The sequence below is a fragment of the Bubalus bubalis genome, chromosome 14 (assembly GCF_019923935.1).
Source record: "Bubalus bubalis isolate 160015118507 breed Murrah chromosome 14, NDDB_SH_1, whole genome shotgun sequence".
In the NCBI taxonomy this organism is placed as follows: domain Eukaryota; kingdom Metazoa; phylum Chordata; class Mammalia; order Artiodactyla; family Bovidae; genus Bubalus; species Bubalus bubalis.
Window position 1 is genome coordinate 16,044,105 of NC_059170.1, and position 18,990 is coordinate 16,063,094.

General features: G+C 46.4%; 1 protein-coding gene across 2 annotated transcripts in view; it reads right to left on the reverse strand.

The window, feature by feature from the left end:
• The window catches only part of PPP1R16B (protein phosphatase 1 regulatory subunit 16B), a 107,724-nt gene that overhangs the window by 70,395 nt on the left and 18,339 nt on the right, over positions 1–18,990 (reverse strand). For both annotated transcript variants that reach the window (XM_025263476.3, XM_006065911.4), the window contains exon 2: positions 6,722–7,072. In XM_025263476.3, the coding sequence (XP_025119261.1) occupies positions 6,722–6,971 (250 nt within the window). In that variant the 5' untranslated portion in view covers positions 6,972–7,072. The remainder of the gene's footprint in view (positions 1–6,721; positions 7,073–18,990) is intronic.

The following is an 18,990-nucleotide window of genomic DNA, read 5'->3' on the forward strand; positions in this document are numbered from 1 at the left end:
AGTCATGTCTGACCCTTAGCGACCCCATGGACTGCAGCCTACCAGGCTCCTCCGACCATGGGATTCTCCAGGCAAGAGTACTGGAGTGGGTTGCCATTGCCTTCTCCCAGTTAAACCCTGAGTTGATCGCAAACTTATGAGAGATCCTGAGCTGGAATCATGTAAGCTAAGCTGCTCCTGGATTCTTGACTCACAGAAACTGTGTAAGACAGTAAATATGTATCTTTTTTTAATTATTATAGTTTTTAAAATTAATTAATTTATTTGGCTGTGCCAGGTCTTGGTTGTGGCATGAGGGATCTAGTTCCCTAACCAGGCATCACACCCAGGCTGCCTACATTGGGAGAGCAAAGTCAGCCACTGGACCACCAGGGAAATCGCAATATTTATTGTTTTAAGTTTCTAAATTTTGAGCTTATCTGCAATGCAACAATAAATAACTAGTACAACAGTTAATAAGTTTATGTTTTAGTCAGTGAATACACATTTATTTTGACTCCTCAGTTTTAATTTCCTATATGGTAAATATTGATATAAAACTCATGTAAATAAGATTTCTTAAGAGTTCTCAGTTATTAATAACATAAACATGCCTTGAGACCAAAATGTTTGAAGACTATTGCCCTAAACTCTTTGCAAATTGCTTCTTTATTAAACTTTACTCAAAATACTCTATGTGAGAGCATCTTTTGTTTCCAATCAGGACTCTGATGGATAGAACAATAACAAAAAAATTTTTTTTGATATTGCAATGACTGTTGCTCTTCAGTGGAAGGATGAGTGATTTTATTTTCTTCTTAATTTTTTTCTGTACCTTTAAACTTTTCTACAAACAAGGATGCATTATTTTTATAATTAAGTGAAAAGAAACTTCCCTTTGCAAAATCATTCAAAAGTGAACGTTCAAACTGCGTTTTCTTCAGATGAGTCAATGGTTGAAGCTCGGTGTGTGGGGCCCAGATGTCCGCCAACGCACCTGGGGGTTGGGGAGAGGTTTGGGGGAGCAGAGAGAGGGAGGCAAGGGGAAGAGGAGCCAGCATCCCCCGCCTCCTCAGCCAGAATAGTTTTTCATGTGTTTTACATATTGGGGTTCTGCACAACAGTTCATTTAAAGAAAAGTTTCCACTCTTTAAAAAAAGAAGCTTGAAAACCTTTACCATGAGAATAATAGCTGAAGAGTTAAAATCAGGCTGCATAAGAATCACTCAACTTTTTCTTCAATGTTTTTTTCAGGGTTTCCCTAAAGAAAGCCCTACACATTCTGAGGGAAGAACAGAAGCCCTGACAACTTCATGAATATTTGGTCGTTTCAAGAGAGGCTGGCTCATGTGGCCATGGAAAGAAGTTACAGGTGGGTATGAAAAGGTTATCCAGGGACCGCCACCACCCCCCCCCCCCCCCCCCCCGCCAATAGTAAGGGCCCAAGAGGACAGTAAAAACACGAGGGGCCTTAAGGCCCACAGAGACACAGATCAGAACCACAAGTGAATCGTTCTCATATGTTCTAGAAAAAACAAAAGCAAGAGGTTCCAGGACCACCCAGTGGTTAAAACCATGGGCTTCAGGGACCACAGATCTGGGTTCACGTCTCAGGTTTGACACTTCAAACCTATGAGATCCTGGCAAGTGACACAGCCTCTCAGAGCTTCAGTGGAAACACACAATGTATAATTTCACCTGTAAAATGAGGTCTGAGAATGTCAAACGGTGAAGCCGTTTTGCCAAACAGTTTGGCAGTTTCTTAAAAGTTAAGAAACTTAACTTTGGGATAGATTTACCATCTGACCCAGCAATTCCATTCTTAGGTAACTACCCAAGAGAAATAAAAACAAATGTCCCCAAAAGGACTTGCATACAAATGTTTTTAGCAGCATTATTCATCAAAACCCCAAATGGAAACCATCTAAATGTTCAGCATCTGGTGAATGGATTACCAGTGGCATATCAATACTGCAGAATGGATCTCCCTGGTGGTCCAGAGGTTAAGAACCCACCTGCCAATGCAGGGAACATGGGTTCGATCCCTGGTCCGGGAAGATCCCACGTGCCATGGAGCAACTAAGCCCGTGTGCCATGACTTCTGAGCCCAAGCACCTAGAGCTGGTGCAGCACCACAACAAAGAGTAGCCCCCACTCACCACAACTAGATAGAGCCCGAGTGCAGCAGTGAAGCCAAAAATAAACAAATAAATAAGTGACAGTGAAAGTCTCTCAGCTGTGTCCAACTCTCTGCGACTCCATGGACTGCAGCCTGCCAGGCTCCTCTGTCCATGAATTCTCCAGACAAGAATACTGGAGGGAGTAGCCGTTCCCTCCTCCAGGGGATCTTCCCAAACCAGGGATCAGACCCAGGTCTCCTGCATTGCAGGTGGATCCTTTACCAGTTGAGCTACCAGGGAAGCCCAAATAAATACATAAATAGAAGAATGGGTAAGTGTAGAAGAGTGGATAATGCAAGGTAGCAATTTACATCATATGTACTTCTCATTTAAATTTCAAAAACTGAAGAATAGTGGATTCATACTGTTGTGTTAGTTTCTTTTATACAGCAAAGTGATTCAGTTATACATATACATTTTTTCATTTTCTTTTCCATTACAGTTTACTATGCTATATAGTAGGACCTTGTTGTTTATCTGTTTCATATACAGTAGCTTGTAATCCACTAATTCCAAACTCCTAATTTATCTCTCCCCCTCCCGTTTCCCCCTTGGTAATCACATGTTTGTTTTCTATGTCTGTGAATCTGTTTCTGTTTTGTAAATTAGTTCATTCGTGTCATATTTTAGATTCCACATATAAGTGATATAAATTATATATCCATGATAAACACTTCTTATCACTCCCACATATATCAACCCAATGTAATCTTACAGGGTTAGCAGGCATATTATAGCATCCTCATTTTTACAGATGGGGAACTGAGGCACCAGGAAGTTAATGAACTTTCCCAGGTTGCTTAGCTAGTAGGCAGCAGAACTGAGAGGAGGAATCCTGGATAGCTAACTTCAAAGACTATGCTTCTCACCTCTCAGTAAATGTCAGCTGGGTATGGAGTTACTGCTCTACCAAGTGGTGGGGGAAAAGGTCCAGAAAAGGGATCAGAGACGGCTCCCCAAGAAGGTCACACAGGAACCCAAACCTGAAGGGTGTAGGAGTTAGTTAGTGGAAGAATGTTCTAGACAGAAGGAACCACATATGCCAAGGTGGAAAGGTAAGAGAATGCAGGGCGTGGGGCGGAAGCCAGAAGAGCTGGAGGTGGCTGGAGCATGAACTGATACCCAGCAGTGGGAAGCTGAGAATGGGGCTCAGGAGGCCACTGAGTGTCCCTAGTGTCTGGACATTAACCTGCAGGCGATGCAGGGCTAGAGAAAGAAAGTGAGTTCCTCAGCGTTGCCTTACTCCAGGAATGACTCACATCACCCTGGCAAGCAGAGGAGGTTGACTCAGCCCCTGCTGCGAGCTCAGGGGAGTGGGGGAGCTGCCACCCCACACTCCCATCCCACTGGGAGCTAATGCCCCAGCAGCCACCCCACCGGCAGCCCCACCAGCACACAGAAGCTATCCCAGTCAGCTGGGAGCATCAGGCTCAGTTGTGCTGCCAGAAAGCTGAGCATAGTCTGGTGAGAACGCCTGCTAGCAGCTTCCACACCCCGCTTAAAACCCAGACACCTGTGGTCCCCAGGGACACCTCTCAACGCACCCCAAAAGCGAGGCCACAGGGTACAGTGCTCTGGCCCTCCACTCTCACTTGGCTCTGCCCAGAGCCAGGGAACCAGCCAGGGGCAGAGGGGGAAGGATCTAGCACTCTTCTCATTCAAATTTAATATCCAGATAAACATTTGCATGTATGCACAAAACATTCACTGTGGCAAAAGTAAAACTACTGAAAAAAACTTATGTGCCAACAAAAAGAAACTAGCTAAAAATACTGGTGAATCCATACTGCGGAATACTGCTGCTGCCTGCTACCAAGTCGCTCCAGTCTTGTCCGACTCTGTGCAACCCCATGGACTGCAGCCTACCAGGCTTCTCCGTCCATGGGATTCTCCAGGCAAGAACACTGGAGTGGGTTGCCATTTCCTTCTCCAATGCATGAAAGTGGAAAGTGAAAGTGAAGTCACTCAGTCGTGTCTGACTCTTAGCGACCCCATGGACTGCAGCCTTCCAGGCTCCTCCATCCATGGGATTTTCCGGTCAACAGTACTGGAGTGGGATGCCATTGCCTTCTCCCTGCGGAATACTATGAAGCAGTTAAAAAGAATGCAGATATATTATTCCATTGTACTGGCATGAAAACACCTCCAAGATATATTATTGAGTGAAAAAAAAAAACCCTACAGAATAATGTATCTAGTATGTACCAGTTACATAAAAAACAAAGCAAACAAAAGTCGGAAACTAGCTCTATAGTTCGTCAAGTCTACAAACACACAGGTAAATGAGAAAAATGCCTGGAAGGAAATATATCAATTGTGGAAGGAAATACATCAATCGTGGAAGGAAGGAAAGGAGGGAGGGAGGAAGGAAAGGACTTTTATAATTCTATGTTGTTTGATTTGTATAAGAAGCATGTATTTGCATTCTTAAAAACACTAAAGTCTGTTTAACACACACACACACAGTGGGAAAATGTGTTAAAATGATCACCCTACTGGTGCAGGGTTCAGGGTCCCTTTTCAAAGAGCTGTGACATCTGGGATCTTGTCTAATTCTTGCCACACCGCCTTGAGGGCAAGTATTCAAAACCCCTTTTATAGATGAACAAACTGAACCCAGGGAGGTGAAACAAGCTCTTCAAGGTCACATACAGGACCGAAGGACCAAGGGGCCTCTGAACCTTGGACCCAAGCCCAGCACTCTTTCTGACCTGGAGGGGTGGGAGTGCACCAAGGCAGGGTGGACTGTGCGTGGATGCTCTGCAGCAGCCCATTGTCAGCTCACAGAACCTCTGAAAAGCCTCTTCCGCAAAGGGAAACGGGGCTCAGGGGAGAAGGGAATGGAAGACGAGTGGAAAAGGAGGGCTGATGCACCGCCGCCCACGACAAAATCACACATCATGATGTACCGCCCACTGAGTGGGAGGGACCTGCCGAGTCACCCGGTAAATGACATGTAGGAAGGAGCCCCACAGGGCAGCGTCCCCCAAGCCTGAGACTTCAGGCCTCTCTCACAGGGGCTGCTCACCCCGGGTTCTGGCTGCATTGTTTGCAGCTGAGGGGTTCTGGGGACGCCTCTCTGCTCAGTCCCAGGGTGCTCTGTAACCAGGCCAGAAAGGGACCTGTGCTTCTCAGAGAGTTCTAGAATCTAAGGGGCAACAAACATAAGCCCTAATACCCACCAGTGTGGTGAGTGCCTCCACCCCTCCATTCTTTCATTGGCTGCTTTAGCACCAACTGTCTGGAGGATGTGGGAAGGCAGGAGACCAGAGGGACCCAAGAAACACGGCTGGGTCCCTCCAAGGACAGGCAGAAGGGATTCATATTCAGGGAGGCACCAGCACCTACCAAAGGCAACACATTTCAGCTGCACAGAGAGCAGGCATGAGCCCTCAGAGCATGTTCAAGGAAGAGGGCTTCGGCCAAACCACAGATCCTCCTTTCACTCTTACAACTTACAGCTGCCACAAGGCTGTGAAGCCACAGGGACAAGAGCCTGGATTCTGGGAGTTCTGATCCCAGCTCTCCTCCCTTGCTCAAGTTTCTGAACCTCACTGGTCTCAGTTTCCCCATCTGTAAAATGGGTATTATTATACCTGCCTCTTGGGTATTATGATATCTGGATAAGAGGACATATAATCATGATAACATAATTAAATAAAACATAACAAGTACAGGGTATCCAAAAAATCTGGAAACAGATTATATGAATGTATGTATGTGTTCATATTTATTTATTCATCTGCTTTACAGACTGGAAATGTCCCAGACAACGTTGTGTACATCTGTCTATTTCTAGACTTTCTGGACACTCTTTATATAAATATACTTTTATATAATCATAATTTTATATAAATGTATATAATAAAACATAGTAATAATATAATAAAATAAAACATACTAATCACTCACACAGTATGAGGGACAATGTCAAGAACTTACAGGTATTCTCTACTTTAATGCTCAGAGCAAGCCCTGGAGGTGGATGCTATTATTAGCCCCATTTTACAGAAGCAGACACTAAGGTACAGGGAGCTGAAGAGACTTGCCTACTTGCCAGGGTCACTGAGGGAATAACTGACAAAACCAGTTTGAGACCCAGGTCATCTAACCTCAGAGCATACTTATGCTGTTTTCCACCTGTCTAACCCATCTACCTCTGCAGTGAAGACCCAATAAAAGGGACCAGTTCCGGGGCACAGAGAAGGGGCTTAGGAAATGCAGGGTCCTCTGAGTACTGAGCTCCTGGAGGAGAGAAACCAGATCCAATTGGTTTACCACTGTATCTGGAATTGTAATACACAAGACATAGGCTGGCAGTCAATATTAGTGTGAGGGAAGGAAAATAAGTATGTATTAACCAAAGGCTGGCATTATTGTCTAAAAAAAAAGTCTCATATTCCAGCACCTTTCCTAGGAACATCCACCTCCTAAGATGCCTGGGGCTGCCCAAAGGTGGGCGAGGAGGGCCAGACCCACCCTGCTCTCCCCTCCACGGCACAGAACCCAGAATCCAAGAGGCCCAGGAGGCCACCCACCAACCAGGCCCATGAGTGGCCTACCTTCTTCAGCGTCGTTCCTAAGCGAGGCCTCCAGGAGGGCCACGCTGGCCTCGAAGGACACCTTCTTTCGCCGGCCGCCCGTGCTGCGCTTCCGCTCATGCTTGCGCTTGCGATGCTGCAGGTCCTGCTCATACTGCGCCCACTTCTTCAGCTGCTGAGCCCGGCGCTTCTGGGCTGCACGCAGCCGCTCCAACGTGGGCACCTTCTCCAGCAGCTGCAGTTCGGTCAGCAGGTCCACGTGGCTGGCCATGGCCTCCGCGCCTCCCTGCGCCCTGGCTGGGGGCTAGCGCGGCGCGCCAGGGGCCGGGGCAGCATGCGGGCTCCTACGGGGCTGGGGCGGCATGCTGGGGCCTGTGGCAGGGAGCGGGAGAGACACAGATGGACAGGCGTCACACTCAAAACTCCGATCTGATGACGTCACCCAGTCCCACCTTCCAAATGCTCCCCCCCCATTTTATTGTCTTCCTTCCTTATTTCTTTTTAACTGAGATATGACTGACCTATAACATTGTGTAAGTTTCAACTGTACAACCGTGTTGATTTGACATACTTATATATTGCAATATGATTACAACTGTTAGTTAACACCTCCAACACAGTCATACAATAATCCTTACTTTTGGTGGTCATATTATAATTTCATATAAGGTCGTTCTATTGTTACTCACATACGGGAGTTTATTGTTATAACATGGAAGGGGTTTATTGTTATTTTTAAAGGAGAGAGTACTGTATTTTAAATGTCTCTGTATTAATTTATAACTTGGTAAATATGGACAGATATAACCTACAGAAACACAAGCTCTTTGGGAACCTCATTCTGAAGAGTCCAGTGGTTAAGAATCCACCTTCCAATGCAGGGGACGCAGGTTTGATCCCTGGTTGGGGGACTAAGATCCCGCATGCCACAGGGCAACTAAGCCCCCATGAGGCAACTGAAGAGAAGCTCCAGTGTGGCGAAGAAGATCACCTACACTGTGACTAAGACATGATGCTCCCCAGCTGTGCTATTGGTAAGGAACCTGCCTGCCAAAGCAGGAGACCTAAGAGATGCAGGTTCTATCCCTGGGTCGGGAAGATCCCCTGGAGGAGGGCCTGGCAACCCACTCCAGTATTCTTGCCTGGAGAATCCCGTGGACAGAGAAGCTTGACGGGCTACAGTCCATGGGGACACAAAGAGTTGGACATGACTGAACAACAACAACCCCCACTTTATGGATGTGCCCCAGTTTGCTTATTCATTCACTCACTGAAGAACGTCTAAGTTGTCTCCAGCCTGGGGCTAATACATTCACGCACAGGTTTTTGTGTGAACATGAGTTTTCATTTCTCTGGAGTAAATGCCCAAGAGTACAACTGCTGGGTTGTACAGTAATTACATGTTTAGTTTTATAAGAAACTGTCAAACTGTTTTCCAGAGTGGCTGTACCATTTTTCATCCCCTCCAGCCATCTATGAGTGATCCAGTTTCTCTGCCAGAACTTGGCATGCTCAGTGTTTTAGCCACTTAGATAGATACTCCTTTTTAAAAGTAAGGAGCTCAGAGGAGTTGAATTCACAACCATGCTGTATCATCATGACGACAGGAACTCACTAGGAGCTAAGGGACCACCTATTTACTTTTCCCTACTTCCTCAAGGAATCAAACAGTGAAACCTGCCCTGTAATGAGTCCTGGTTCAGAGATGGATCAAGAATCAGCTCTGCCTTCTAGGAAACACCACGTCTACTGGTCTGTCATGGTGTCATCTACCTATAAATTAACCTGATCCTTCTGATGACCTAATGAGACCAGGTACTATTCTGATCCCTATTTCAGATAAGGAAATTGAGGCACAGAGAGACTAATTAACCTACCGAATCCCACACAGCTAGAAAATGGATGAGCTATTCTGGCTGGGGTTGCACAGAGAGACTAATTAACCTACCGAATCCCACACAGCTAGAAAATGGATGAGCTATTCTGGCTGGGGTTATCAGGAAAGGCTCTGCAAAGTAGGAGGCAATTGATTTGAATCTCCAAGGATGAGCAGGAGTTCACTCGCTGAGGAGGGCAGACATGAGCTGAGAAGGAGCTTCCCAATGTTCAAAGGCACGTAGACGAGCTGAACACCATGAAGGGAATTCTGGGAGCCAACACACACAAACCTGGCTTGAGGGACTTCCCTGGTGGCCCGGTAGTTAAGAATCCACCTTGCAATGCAGGGGACGTGGGTTCAATCCCTGGTCTAGGAACTAAGACCTTACATTCTGTGGAGCGACTAAACCTGTTCACTGCAACTACTGAATCCTGAGCACTCCGGATCCCACGTGCCACAACTAGAGAAGGCATGCACAGCAGCAAAAGATCCCGCATGATGCGATAAAGATCCTGTGCGCCACAACTAGGAACCGATGCAGCCAAACAAATAAATATTAAAAAATAAAATAAAAACATGGCCAGAAGTGGATGGGGCTGCCCAGCCCAAGGGAATAGAAGTCTTGGGGGAAGCAGTGAGTAACTTATGGTTCAACACAAGACAGCCAGAAAGTCCCCCATGGTCCACATCATGTTTTGTTTGCTTGGTTGGTTTGGGGTCCACACTGTATTTTATGGTATTGTCATTCACTTCTAATATTTAAAACTTGAAGATTTTATACCCAAAATCAGATTTTCAGCCTTTCTTAAAACATCTCAGTAGCTGGCCAAGCTGAGCTCACATGGCAACGATCAGCTGGTACTGAGTAGGACTGCCCAATTTAGATGGGGCACATCTCATTTTCCATAGTGCCCACTGCCTCCCATTACTCCCATCTGACCTCCGTCACTAACTGGCATCACTCGCTAGCTCCTATAGGATTTACCTGGTGGCCTGATGGTAAAGAATCCGCCCACTTATGCAGGAGACACAGGTTCGATTCTTAGGTCAGGAAGATCTCCTGGAATAGGAAATTGCAACCCATTCCAATATTCTTGACTGGGAAACCCCATGGACAGCAGACTACAGTCGATGGAGTCACAAGAGTTGGACACGACTTAGTGACTAAACCACCACCACCACCTCCACCATTAGCTCCTATGATCATTTCACAGGTCCTGCCTTAGGCGAAATATCCACAGGTCCAATATGCACAAGAAAGAGAAGGCAGTCTGTGAGTCTCCTCAATAAAGACCAGGATTAACGTACAGGGGAGTGGTGGTGTGCACCCCAAAACAGGCACCTGGCTTCCAGACCTGTCCAACAAGCAACTGAACAAGGGCTTGTGGTCCAGTGGCTGTCTCTGGAGGTGGCAAATTCCCCATCACTCACTGGAGAATAAAATTTCCACTGATGTCAGATCAGCCTAAGCATCCTGTACATCTTCTTTCAGCTGTAAGAGTCTGTACACAGATGGTTACCCATTTCTGCATTATTGAATATTCACTGATCACCTACTAATTGGAAAGTGCCAAAACATGCAATAAACTGTGGAAAATTCTGAAAGAGATGGGAATACCAGACCACCTGACCTGCCTCTTGAGAAACCTGTATGCAGGTCAGGAAGCAACAATTAGAACTGGACACGGAACAACAGACTGGTTCTAAATAGGAAAAGGAGTACGTCAAGGCTGTATATTGTCACCTTGCTTATTTAACATATATGCAGAGTACATCATGAGAAACGCTGGGCTGGAGGAAGCACAAGCTGGAATCAAGATTGCTGGGAGAAATATCAATAACCTCAGATATGCAGATGACACCACCCTTATGGCAGAAAGTGAAGAGGAACTAAAGAGCCTCCTGATGAAAGTGAAAGTGGAGAGTGAAAAAGTTGGCTTAAAGCTCAACATTCAGAAAACTAAGAGCATGGCATCCAGTCCCATCACTTCATGGCAAATAGATGGGGAAACAGTGGAAATAGTGGCTGACTTTATTTTTCTGGGCTCCAAAATCACTGCAGATGGTGATTGCAGCCATGAAATTAAAAGACACTTAACTCCTTGGAAGGAAAGTTATGACCAACATAAACAGCATATTAAAAAGCAGAGACATTACTTTGTCAACAAAGGTCCGTCTAGTCAAGGCTATGGCTTTTCCAGTGGTCATGTATGGATGTGAGAGTTGGACTATAAAGAAAGCTGAAAAAAAGAAAAAAGAAAGCTGAGCGCCAAAGAATTGATGTTTTTGAACTGTGGTGTTGGAGAAGACTTTTGAGAGTCCCTTGGACTGCAAGGAAATCCAACCAGTCCATCCTAAAGGAGATCAGTCCTGGGTGAGCACTGGAAGGACTGATGTTGAAGTTGAAACTCCAATACTTTGGCCACCTGATGCAAAGAGCTGACTCATTTGAAAAGACCCTGATGCTGGGAAAGATTGAGGGTAGGAGGAGAAGGGGACAACAGAGGATGAGATGGTTGGATGGCATCACCGACTCAATGGACATGGGTTTGGGTGGACTCTGGGAGTTGGTGATGGACAGGGAGGCCTGGTGTGCTGCGGTTCATGGGGTTGCGGAGAGTCGGACACGACTGAGCAACTGAACTGAACTGAAAAACTTGCTAAGACTGAAGATAGGAATAGTCACATCAATCACTCTATCAAAGCCTTTAATCCTTTTCTAAGAACCTCCCCAGCCATTGTCCCAGCCAAGTGTTTCCCTAAGTGTAGAAAGAGAACCCATTCCAAGGGAATTTACAAAAGTTCAGGACAAGATTTAATAAAACATGGACTCAAAGACAGCAAGTTACCTCCTTTTCACTTGTTTTTTTAATAATCTACCAATTTTCTCTTTAGAAGAAAGTTATCAGTTGGGTGCTAATAGATCTGTTAACATTTTTATAACATGTCAGTTTCCCTTATAAACAAAGAGAAAGTCAGCCTCAGACTCATAGCCTTGGGCAAGCGAGAGTATTTACGACAGAATGTAATGACAGTGATTTTTTCCCCCTGTGGATCTGGTTTCACAGTTACTGTTTATTTATGGTGGTGATATAAAATTTCCTTTTTAAATAAATCTTCTTTATTTCCCTTGGAAATCCTGCAAGGGAGTAGCAAAGAAAAATTAAAGAATGATGGCATTTAATGCTGGCAAAAATTGTGATTGACGTTTGGGAATCCCTCACCTGGTCACTGATCCTCAATAACAACAACCTGACAAAAGAAGCCCAAGAGCTCATTATTTCAGCTGACAAATATTCACTGAACATCTGTCACATGCCAGACAGCTAGGGATACAGTAAGGTAAAGACAGGGACGGTCCCTGCCCATTGGATGGATGACAAAACAGAGGTACAAGGGAGTGGAGGACACATTCACAGGAAACAAAGACTGAGCAGTAACTTGAATCCTGAGCCCAACTCCCAGTATAGTGCTCCCTCCTTGAGCCCCAGGGTGGAGCGCCCCATGCAGACAGGAGACACTCACTGCTAGGCCTTCCCTGGCTTGGACAGTCTGCTTGAGTAAAGGAATTAAGGGCAGTTGCCCAGCCCCCTGGAGAAAGCTGAGGACAGTGCCTCCCAAGGGCCAAGAAAGGGGGCCAGGGCACATTTATCTGACTTTGCTCTGTCGGCCCCCAACTGGCTCGCCCCTCTGGGTTCCCTGGAGCTGGGGCTCCAGGACAGCTCCCTCTTGACTGCTGGTTTTCAGGTGACCTACTTTCCCCCAATAGACCCACACCTCCTCCCACCCCCGTCCAAGAAAACCCTGCTTGGTCTAATTAAAGAATTGCCATCAGTGCTGCTAACACAGCAGCCAGGCAGCCCCCAAGGCAGGGCACTGGCCTGGGTGCTGGGGCAGCCCGCAGAAGTACTGGCTCCTATGAGCTGTGGAATGGCCCTCTTGTGAGATCCAGTGTATCTGCCCGTATTTCCAGAGATAGCGCTGGTTGGTGATGGGGACACAGCCCAAACTGCCAGGACGTGGGAGAAGTAATGGCCTCAACTCTTTCTCTAAGAGTAGGGGAGTTTTTATTCAACTTTTGACTGCAATTTCCAGCATGCAGGATTTTAGTTCCCCCACCAGGGATAGAACCTGGGTCCCCAACAGTGGAAGCATGGAGCTCTAACCACTGGACCGCCAGGGAATTCCAGCAATCCTCAACTCTTAAAGGGGATCCTCAAGAAGGAGCTCATTTGAAGGAAAACCAGCTCCATGGAGACATATTGAGCCCAGAGTGTTGCAGGAGCACCCAGATGGACCATCTTGCAGAGAACTGGGCACATGGGGACGCAAGGCAACCAAATGTCTGTGCTGAAGAGGCGGGTAGGCAAGGGGTCCGCAGAGGCCAGGCTGGGTTAGGTCATCCAGGAAGTGTGTGCACTTTAAGAAGAGAAATCAGAAGCAAGGGGGAAATAAGGTAGGGAACTTAATTATTCCAACCAATAGCTGTGTGAGGTCTGGGTGGATGAGCCAAAACAGCCCTGGTGTGGGCAGCCCCAGGTCTTCAGGGCAAGGCCCTTCACTCTCAGTGAGCCCAGACAGACAACTAGAATGAGCCTCGATTCAGCCTCCGGTTGCTCTCTGACAAAACTGAACTTGATACCTGTTGGTAAACAGCAATGTTGAGAAGCAAGGGCTGTGCTGTGCTCCGGAGAGCTGAGCCTTAAGGGCAAATGCGAGGAAGCCTGTGGGGGGATTGGGGACCAGGTGGGGGTGCACGACAGAACCCCTTCCCTCCTCCAAAGTGAAAAGAAGGCTATTACAGGAATGCTGTTTGGGGGATGATACGTCTCTGAAAAAACAAGAAGAGGAAAAAAGACATGGGCCCATCGAAAGGCTCGGTTTGGTAGTGGTTTCTGTAGTTCCCCCAGTATCACTCCATGCTGGGCCCTGATTGGCCACAGCCCATGAGCGATGGTTTAAGCTCAGCCAGAGTGATTGGCCAGGGGTAGGGACATGACCTAAGCTGGACCAATCAGAAGCTCTCTCTTCTCACCGCCCAAGAACTGGAAGTGTGAACCCCCATTGCCGCTGTTAAGTCATCTTGCTCCCAGCCATGCAGGAAGCTGGCCTTCGGATAAAGCCAATACTTGGGAGTCAGAGGAGAGAAACCGAGTCCTTTAATTTAGGGACCTCTGGACTTTATCCCTGTTATTATTTAAGCCAATTGAATTGAATTTTGATATTTGTGGCCAAAAGCACCCTAACAGATATTAATGCCACTTTTAGGGATACACGAATGGGAGCCCTAGGAGGTCTTGTTGCCTGAAGCAGGACAGTGGTCTCTTGCTGGGCTGTAGCACCAGACACCTCCACTTCCCCTAAAAGGGCCGTTTATGGTCTTCTGACCCACGCTGAGGACTGGCCTTGAAGAAGGGCTGGGGAAGGTCAACACCAGGTTCCCACAGCAGTCCACCCCCTGAGGTGGGACCCAGGCCTTGCGACGCCTCCAGCCGAGGGTAGCGGCTGCCTGACACAAATTTGGACTCGAGCCTAGAGCCTTGAGAAAAACAACACGAAGGAAGGTGAATTCAAATTGAAGAGACTTTAAAACATGAGTCAGACGGTGTCTCAAAGTTCACACTGTTAGAAGAAAACGTTAAGGTTTTTTTTTTTTTCTTTCTTGTTCTTCAGCTATTCTTCTCCGCACAATATTGGCAGCACCCTGGAGGAAGGCCGTGAGTGCTTGCGCCTCGTGCTTCCTGGAGCACCGAGCACGAGGGAAAAGGGGAAACAAAACACTGCACCGGCTTTCCCTCCTCCGAGCTCACTTGGGACCCACTTTCGCTCCTAAAGGATACACACCCCCGCCCTCCCACAACACACTGCTTTGAATAATAGCGTCATTTCCTCTTTCCTACCCACCCCCACCCCACCCCACCCCCAATATAAAGATGCTGTACGCGTGAGCAAAGAGACTTCTGGGGCCCTTGGTGCTCCAAATATCTGAATTAAAAATTATTAGCCTTGTCCTCCCCACCAACCCCATTCTCATGGGATTCTGTAGACTGTTATACTCCTGCTGTCATGAACCTTCTAGATTGTGGGCACAGTCTCCTAGACAGACATTCCGATTTAAAAACCTGTTGTAGGACTTGGGTCTTCAAGGGTCTGTTCCTTAACTCTGCCTCTCCCAGCCGTGCTCCTTCATTCAGAGCTGAGTGGTGATCCTGGGCTTGGCCTTCATTTGTCACTGTACTCTGAAGCCCATTTACTACAACCCGATTTGGCAAGACCTTGGAGGAAGAGTGGTTGGATGGCATTACCAACTCAATGGACATGAGTTTGAGTAAACTCTAGGAGTTGGTGATGGACAGGGAGGCCTGGAGTGCTGCAGTCCATGGAGTTGCAAAGAGTCGGACATGACTGAGCGACTGAACTGAACTGGAGGAGAAGGATGGAGGAGAGGGCAAGATGGCAGAACTCGAAAACCACAAGTTCAACAAGAACAGAGTGCTGGATCAACTAAAGCACCTTGAGCTTTCAGGAAGAGAATCGTGTCCAGCATTGAGATAATAGCCCAGATGACCTCTATCTGAATTGGCTGGACCACGCTGGGAATATAGGAGCAGGCCTTAATAAAAGCCATGAATGAAAGGATTAGCGTTGTTCTCTAGAGGGCAGAGTTGTGATCATAGGCAAAGTGAAGAAGGATCACCCTGGAACTTCCCTAAAAGTCTAGTGGTTAAGACTCCATGCTTCTACTGCAGGAGGTACAGGTTCAATCCCTGGTTGGGGAACTAGAGATCCCATATAGGGAGTGACACAGCAAAAAAATAAAAAAGAAGGAAGAAGTAGGATCAGCCTGGAATGAGGAAAAACTGTCTCAACACCAGCAATTCAACAAAGTCCAGCCATGGTGTGATGCTGGGGTCCCTGCCACTGAGAACTCCAGTGGCCACTCATGAGGCTGCTGAGAGAAAGTCCATATTGGGCTGGAGGGGGGACTGTGGAATCCAGTGAGCCCCACCCCCAGCCTGGCAGAGAGATCATCTCTATTAGGAGGAAGACTCTATCATGTATATTTGCTGCCCACGAGCCTAGCCTGGAAGAACCATTCCAAATAGATATTGATCGGTGATATTTTAGATTCTTTCTACCTGTGAAGGTGAGACAGCTGTCTCAGACTCAGCTCCAAGAAAACTTCAAAGGAAGCCACAGCTCAAATGGGCAAAGGAAAACCTGTGAACACACCCATCTTCCATGCAGAGCTTCTCCCCATGAATCTGAACCCACAGAGAGGCCCACATACGTATGGGTAAGAATGCCAGTGTGGGGGAGGCTGCAGGGGACAGAACAAAGGTGCCAAAGATGGGGCACATGCAAAGCTGACATGATGTCTACGAACACATTAGTCAGTCACAGTCACGGTGCTAAACCAGCCAGTCTTCTAAAGAAGCTTATGTAATAGCTAAGCACGGGGAAATGGGAGTCAAATTACACATACTGCTCCTCCAGGCTTGGGGGAGTGTGGTCCACCCCCTCCCTTGCAGAGAGATAAAAACTCCCTTTGCAGCTAGAAGGATCATTTTCCAAAGGAGGCCACCTGTGGCCACAGAATGCCCTCCTGGGTTACACATTTATTGAACAGGGGAGGGCTATTCACACTGGTTAAGCCTTGAGGAGCCTCTGCCACCTCTGCCTCCCTCTCTCAGCATGACATCCTTGGCCAAGCTTTCCTCTGTTGTGCCAGCTCTTAAGTTGGTGGTGGCTTCTTGGAGCACTTTGAGGGCAGAGGGTATGAGGCCACGTGTGATGGCAGGAGGAATGAATGTGGTCATAGATTAGTAATGTCTGCCACAGATAAAGGAGTGGCTGCGTGGGTACTGAGCAGGCAGCTCTGTTTTACATTACACTTGCCTACTTGGATTTCAACACTTGCCTTCACCCCATTGTTCAAAATCCTCTAGTCTTAAATACAAACATCTAGAGAGTTATCAGATTAAGTAGAAGGGCTCCTCAATATCAGTATATCATTCAACCAAGAACAAAAAAATCACAATGGCCTCAAAGGTAGACAAGAGTCAAGAAGAGCTTAGGTTCTAATAAGAATTTCTCCAATACCTTGTGCTAGGGGGTAAAATGAAGACCTGTCCTCGATGACTCCATCCCTTAAGTTGAATGGATCCTACTTCTAGGAAGCAGTATGCTGAGCCAACTCAAGCTAAGGATGGCAGCCCCTTTGGAACTGCTACCTCTCCCAATCCTATCCCAAAGATGAACATCCCATCCTGTGACTGGATGGGGTCCACTCTTGAAGAGGGAGGGGCAGGGAGCACCATCAGCCAGGGATCACTCCTCCATCCTAAGCTTGGGTTTCACACCATTACCACCATAAAGGAGGAAGAAGGCTGTGGTCTGCTTCCTAACAAGGTCCCTTTCTCCTCTTCAGAAACCTCAAAGATATCCCTCGCAAGCTGTCGCCTTCCCTTTAGTCAATTAGAAAACAGCTGGGATGGGAATTTTAAAAGTTTTTCATATTGTTTGCTCATGGAGGTTTGGAGAATAATTCCAAGGAAACAAGGACAATGAAAAAGAGAGAGTTGGACTCAAGGAGAAAGTCCTACCCTGGAGGAAGAAACAATGAGAAGGAAAAGAGAGCCATGCAGACAATGGACACCAATTAACTGCACAGTAAGTGGGGGAACTGGGATCCAAACCCAGGCCTGTCTGATTCTACTGTCTACCTTCATAAAAGAACAAGGAAGGACTTCCTCTGTGGCCCAGTGGTTAAGAATCTGCCTTCCAGTGCAGGGCACATGAGTTTGATCCCTGGTCAGGGAACTAAGATCCCACATGCCACAGGGCAGCTAAGCCTACAGGCCACAGCCAGTGAGCCCATGTGCTCTAGGGCCCTTGAGCCGCAACTGGAGAAAGTCTATGTACCACAACAAAGACCCAGCGTGGCCAAAAAGAATCACAACTGCTTTTAAACAACTTCCTCATGAAATGTAAGAAGATTTCAGGAAATCCAGGGTGTTGATGATTAAGGAGATAAGAGGACATTTCAACTAATAAACCAGATAGATCAATTGGTAGTAAAACAAATACTTGCTGAAATCAGTATAGAATTTATAAAATGTGCTTAATGTAACTAAACATAAGCATCACAGAATGTATAAAATATGTAGATGAAATGAACCCAGAGATAAAGAATGCAGGGTTATAATGGCAGCTTCTGTGCACAACATATTTTTCCATGGGTCCAATTCGTTATATGTAACATCTCTTGAAGTCACTGCACCAACTCTGTAATGTAGGTCTTGTTCCCATTTCAAAGGGGAAAAAACTGAGACTCAGGTTAAGGAACCTGTAAGGAGTGCTATTTCAGTTGTTTATGGCTGGTATCTCTTCTGATTGATCAATCATATGCTATGATGGTTAAGTATTTTTTTTTTATCATCTCTCCTGCTTGAAAATAAAAGAGAAAATGTCAGACAGGAAAGATGGCCCACAAAAGCACGACTAAGAGCAAGAAAAGGAGTCCTTGCAGGAAAATAAATGAAGTCTACGCAGAGCAGAGATAATTGATTACGGGCATCACTTCCCTTACTGCTGGAACTCTCATCGCCTTTGGAGGCTTAGGCAGGAAATCCACGTATCTCATCCTGAATTTCATAAAATCTGCCTTCCAAACCCTGTGAGCTCAGCCCCCTATGACTAGTGTTCCCTTTCTTGTCGAGTACTTTCTCATTTTCACTTCACCCAACAGCTCCCAAACCAGATTCATAACAGCAACTGTCCTCTCTCCTCTGCTCTCTGTGAGATGAAACTGTCAGTAGAATAAATCAGGAAGGTTCCAGACACTCTGCATTTTGGTAAATGAAGTTTCTGTCCAGCATACAGGCTTTGAAGTCTCTCCGTATGGGATTTGTGACCTTCCAGGTCACCATGCAGAGAGAAGCAAGCTGGAGTTGACTGCCTTTACATTACTTTCATTCCTCCCCTCTTTGATCTCCAGCCAAAGTCCCTTCACTTTGATTCCCTCCTCTTGGCTCCTCTTGGGTGTGCAGAACTCCAAGCATATCTCTGCTTCCCCCTCTGACCAGCTTTATTTCTGTTTAAAATTCTCCATAAGCCATAGATTCAATCCCATGAAAGTGATATTACTCCCACAATTGAATGTATCTCCTCGTGTTGAAATCTCAGGTTCACTTTGTTAGCGACTGGGGTCTACTCTACACTCAGAGCCCTAATATTATTTCAACCCTCTCATCATGTTCTCCAGCAAATTACCAAACTCTCTCTATATATTTTGTGCTTAACTGTCATCAACAAGTAACCAATCTCAAGATTTTCTTCTAGTAATTTTCTCCTCTAATTCAATTCCACTTTTAATTTAAAGCTGCTTTCATTTAGCCAGTCAACAAAC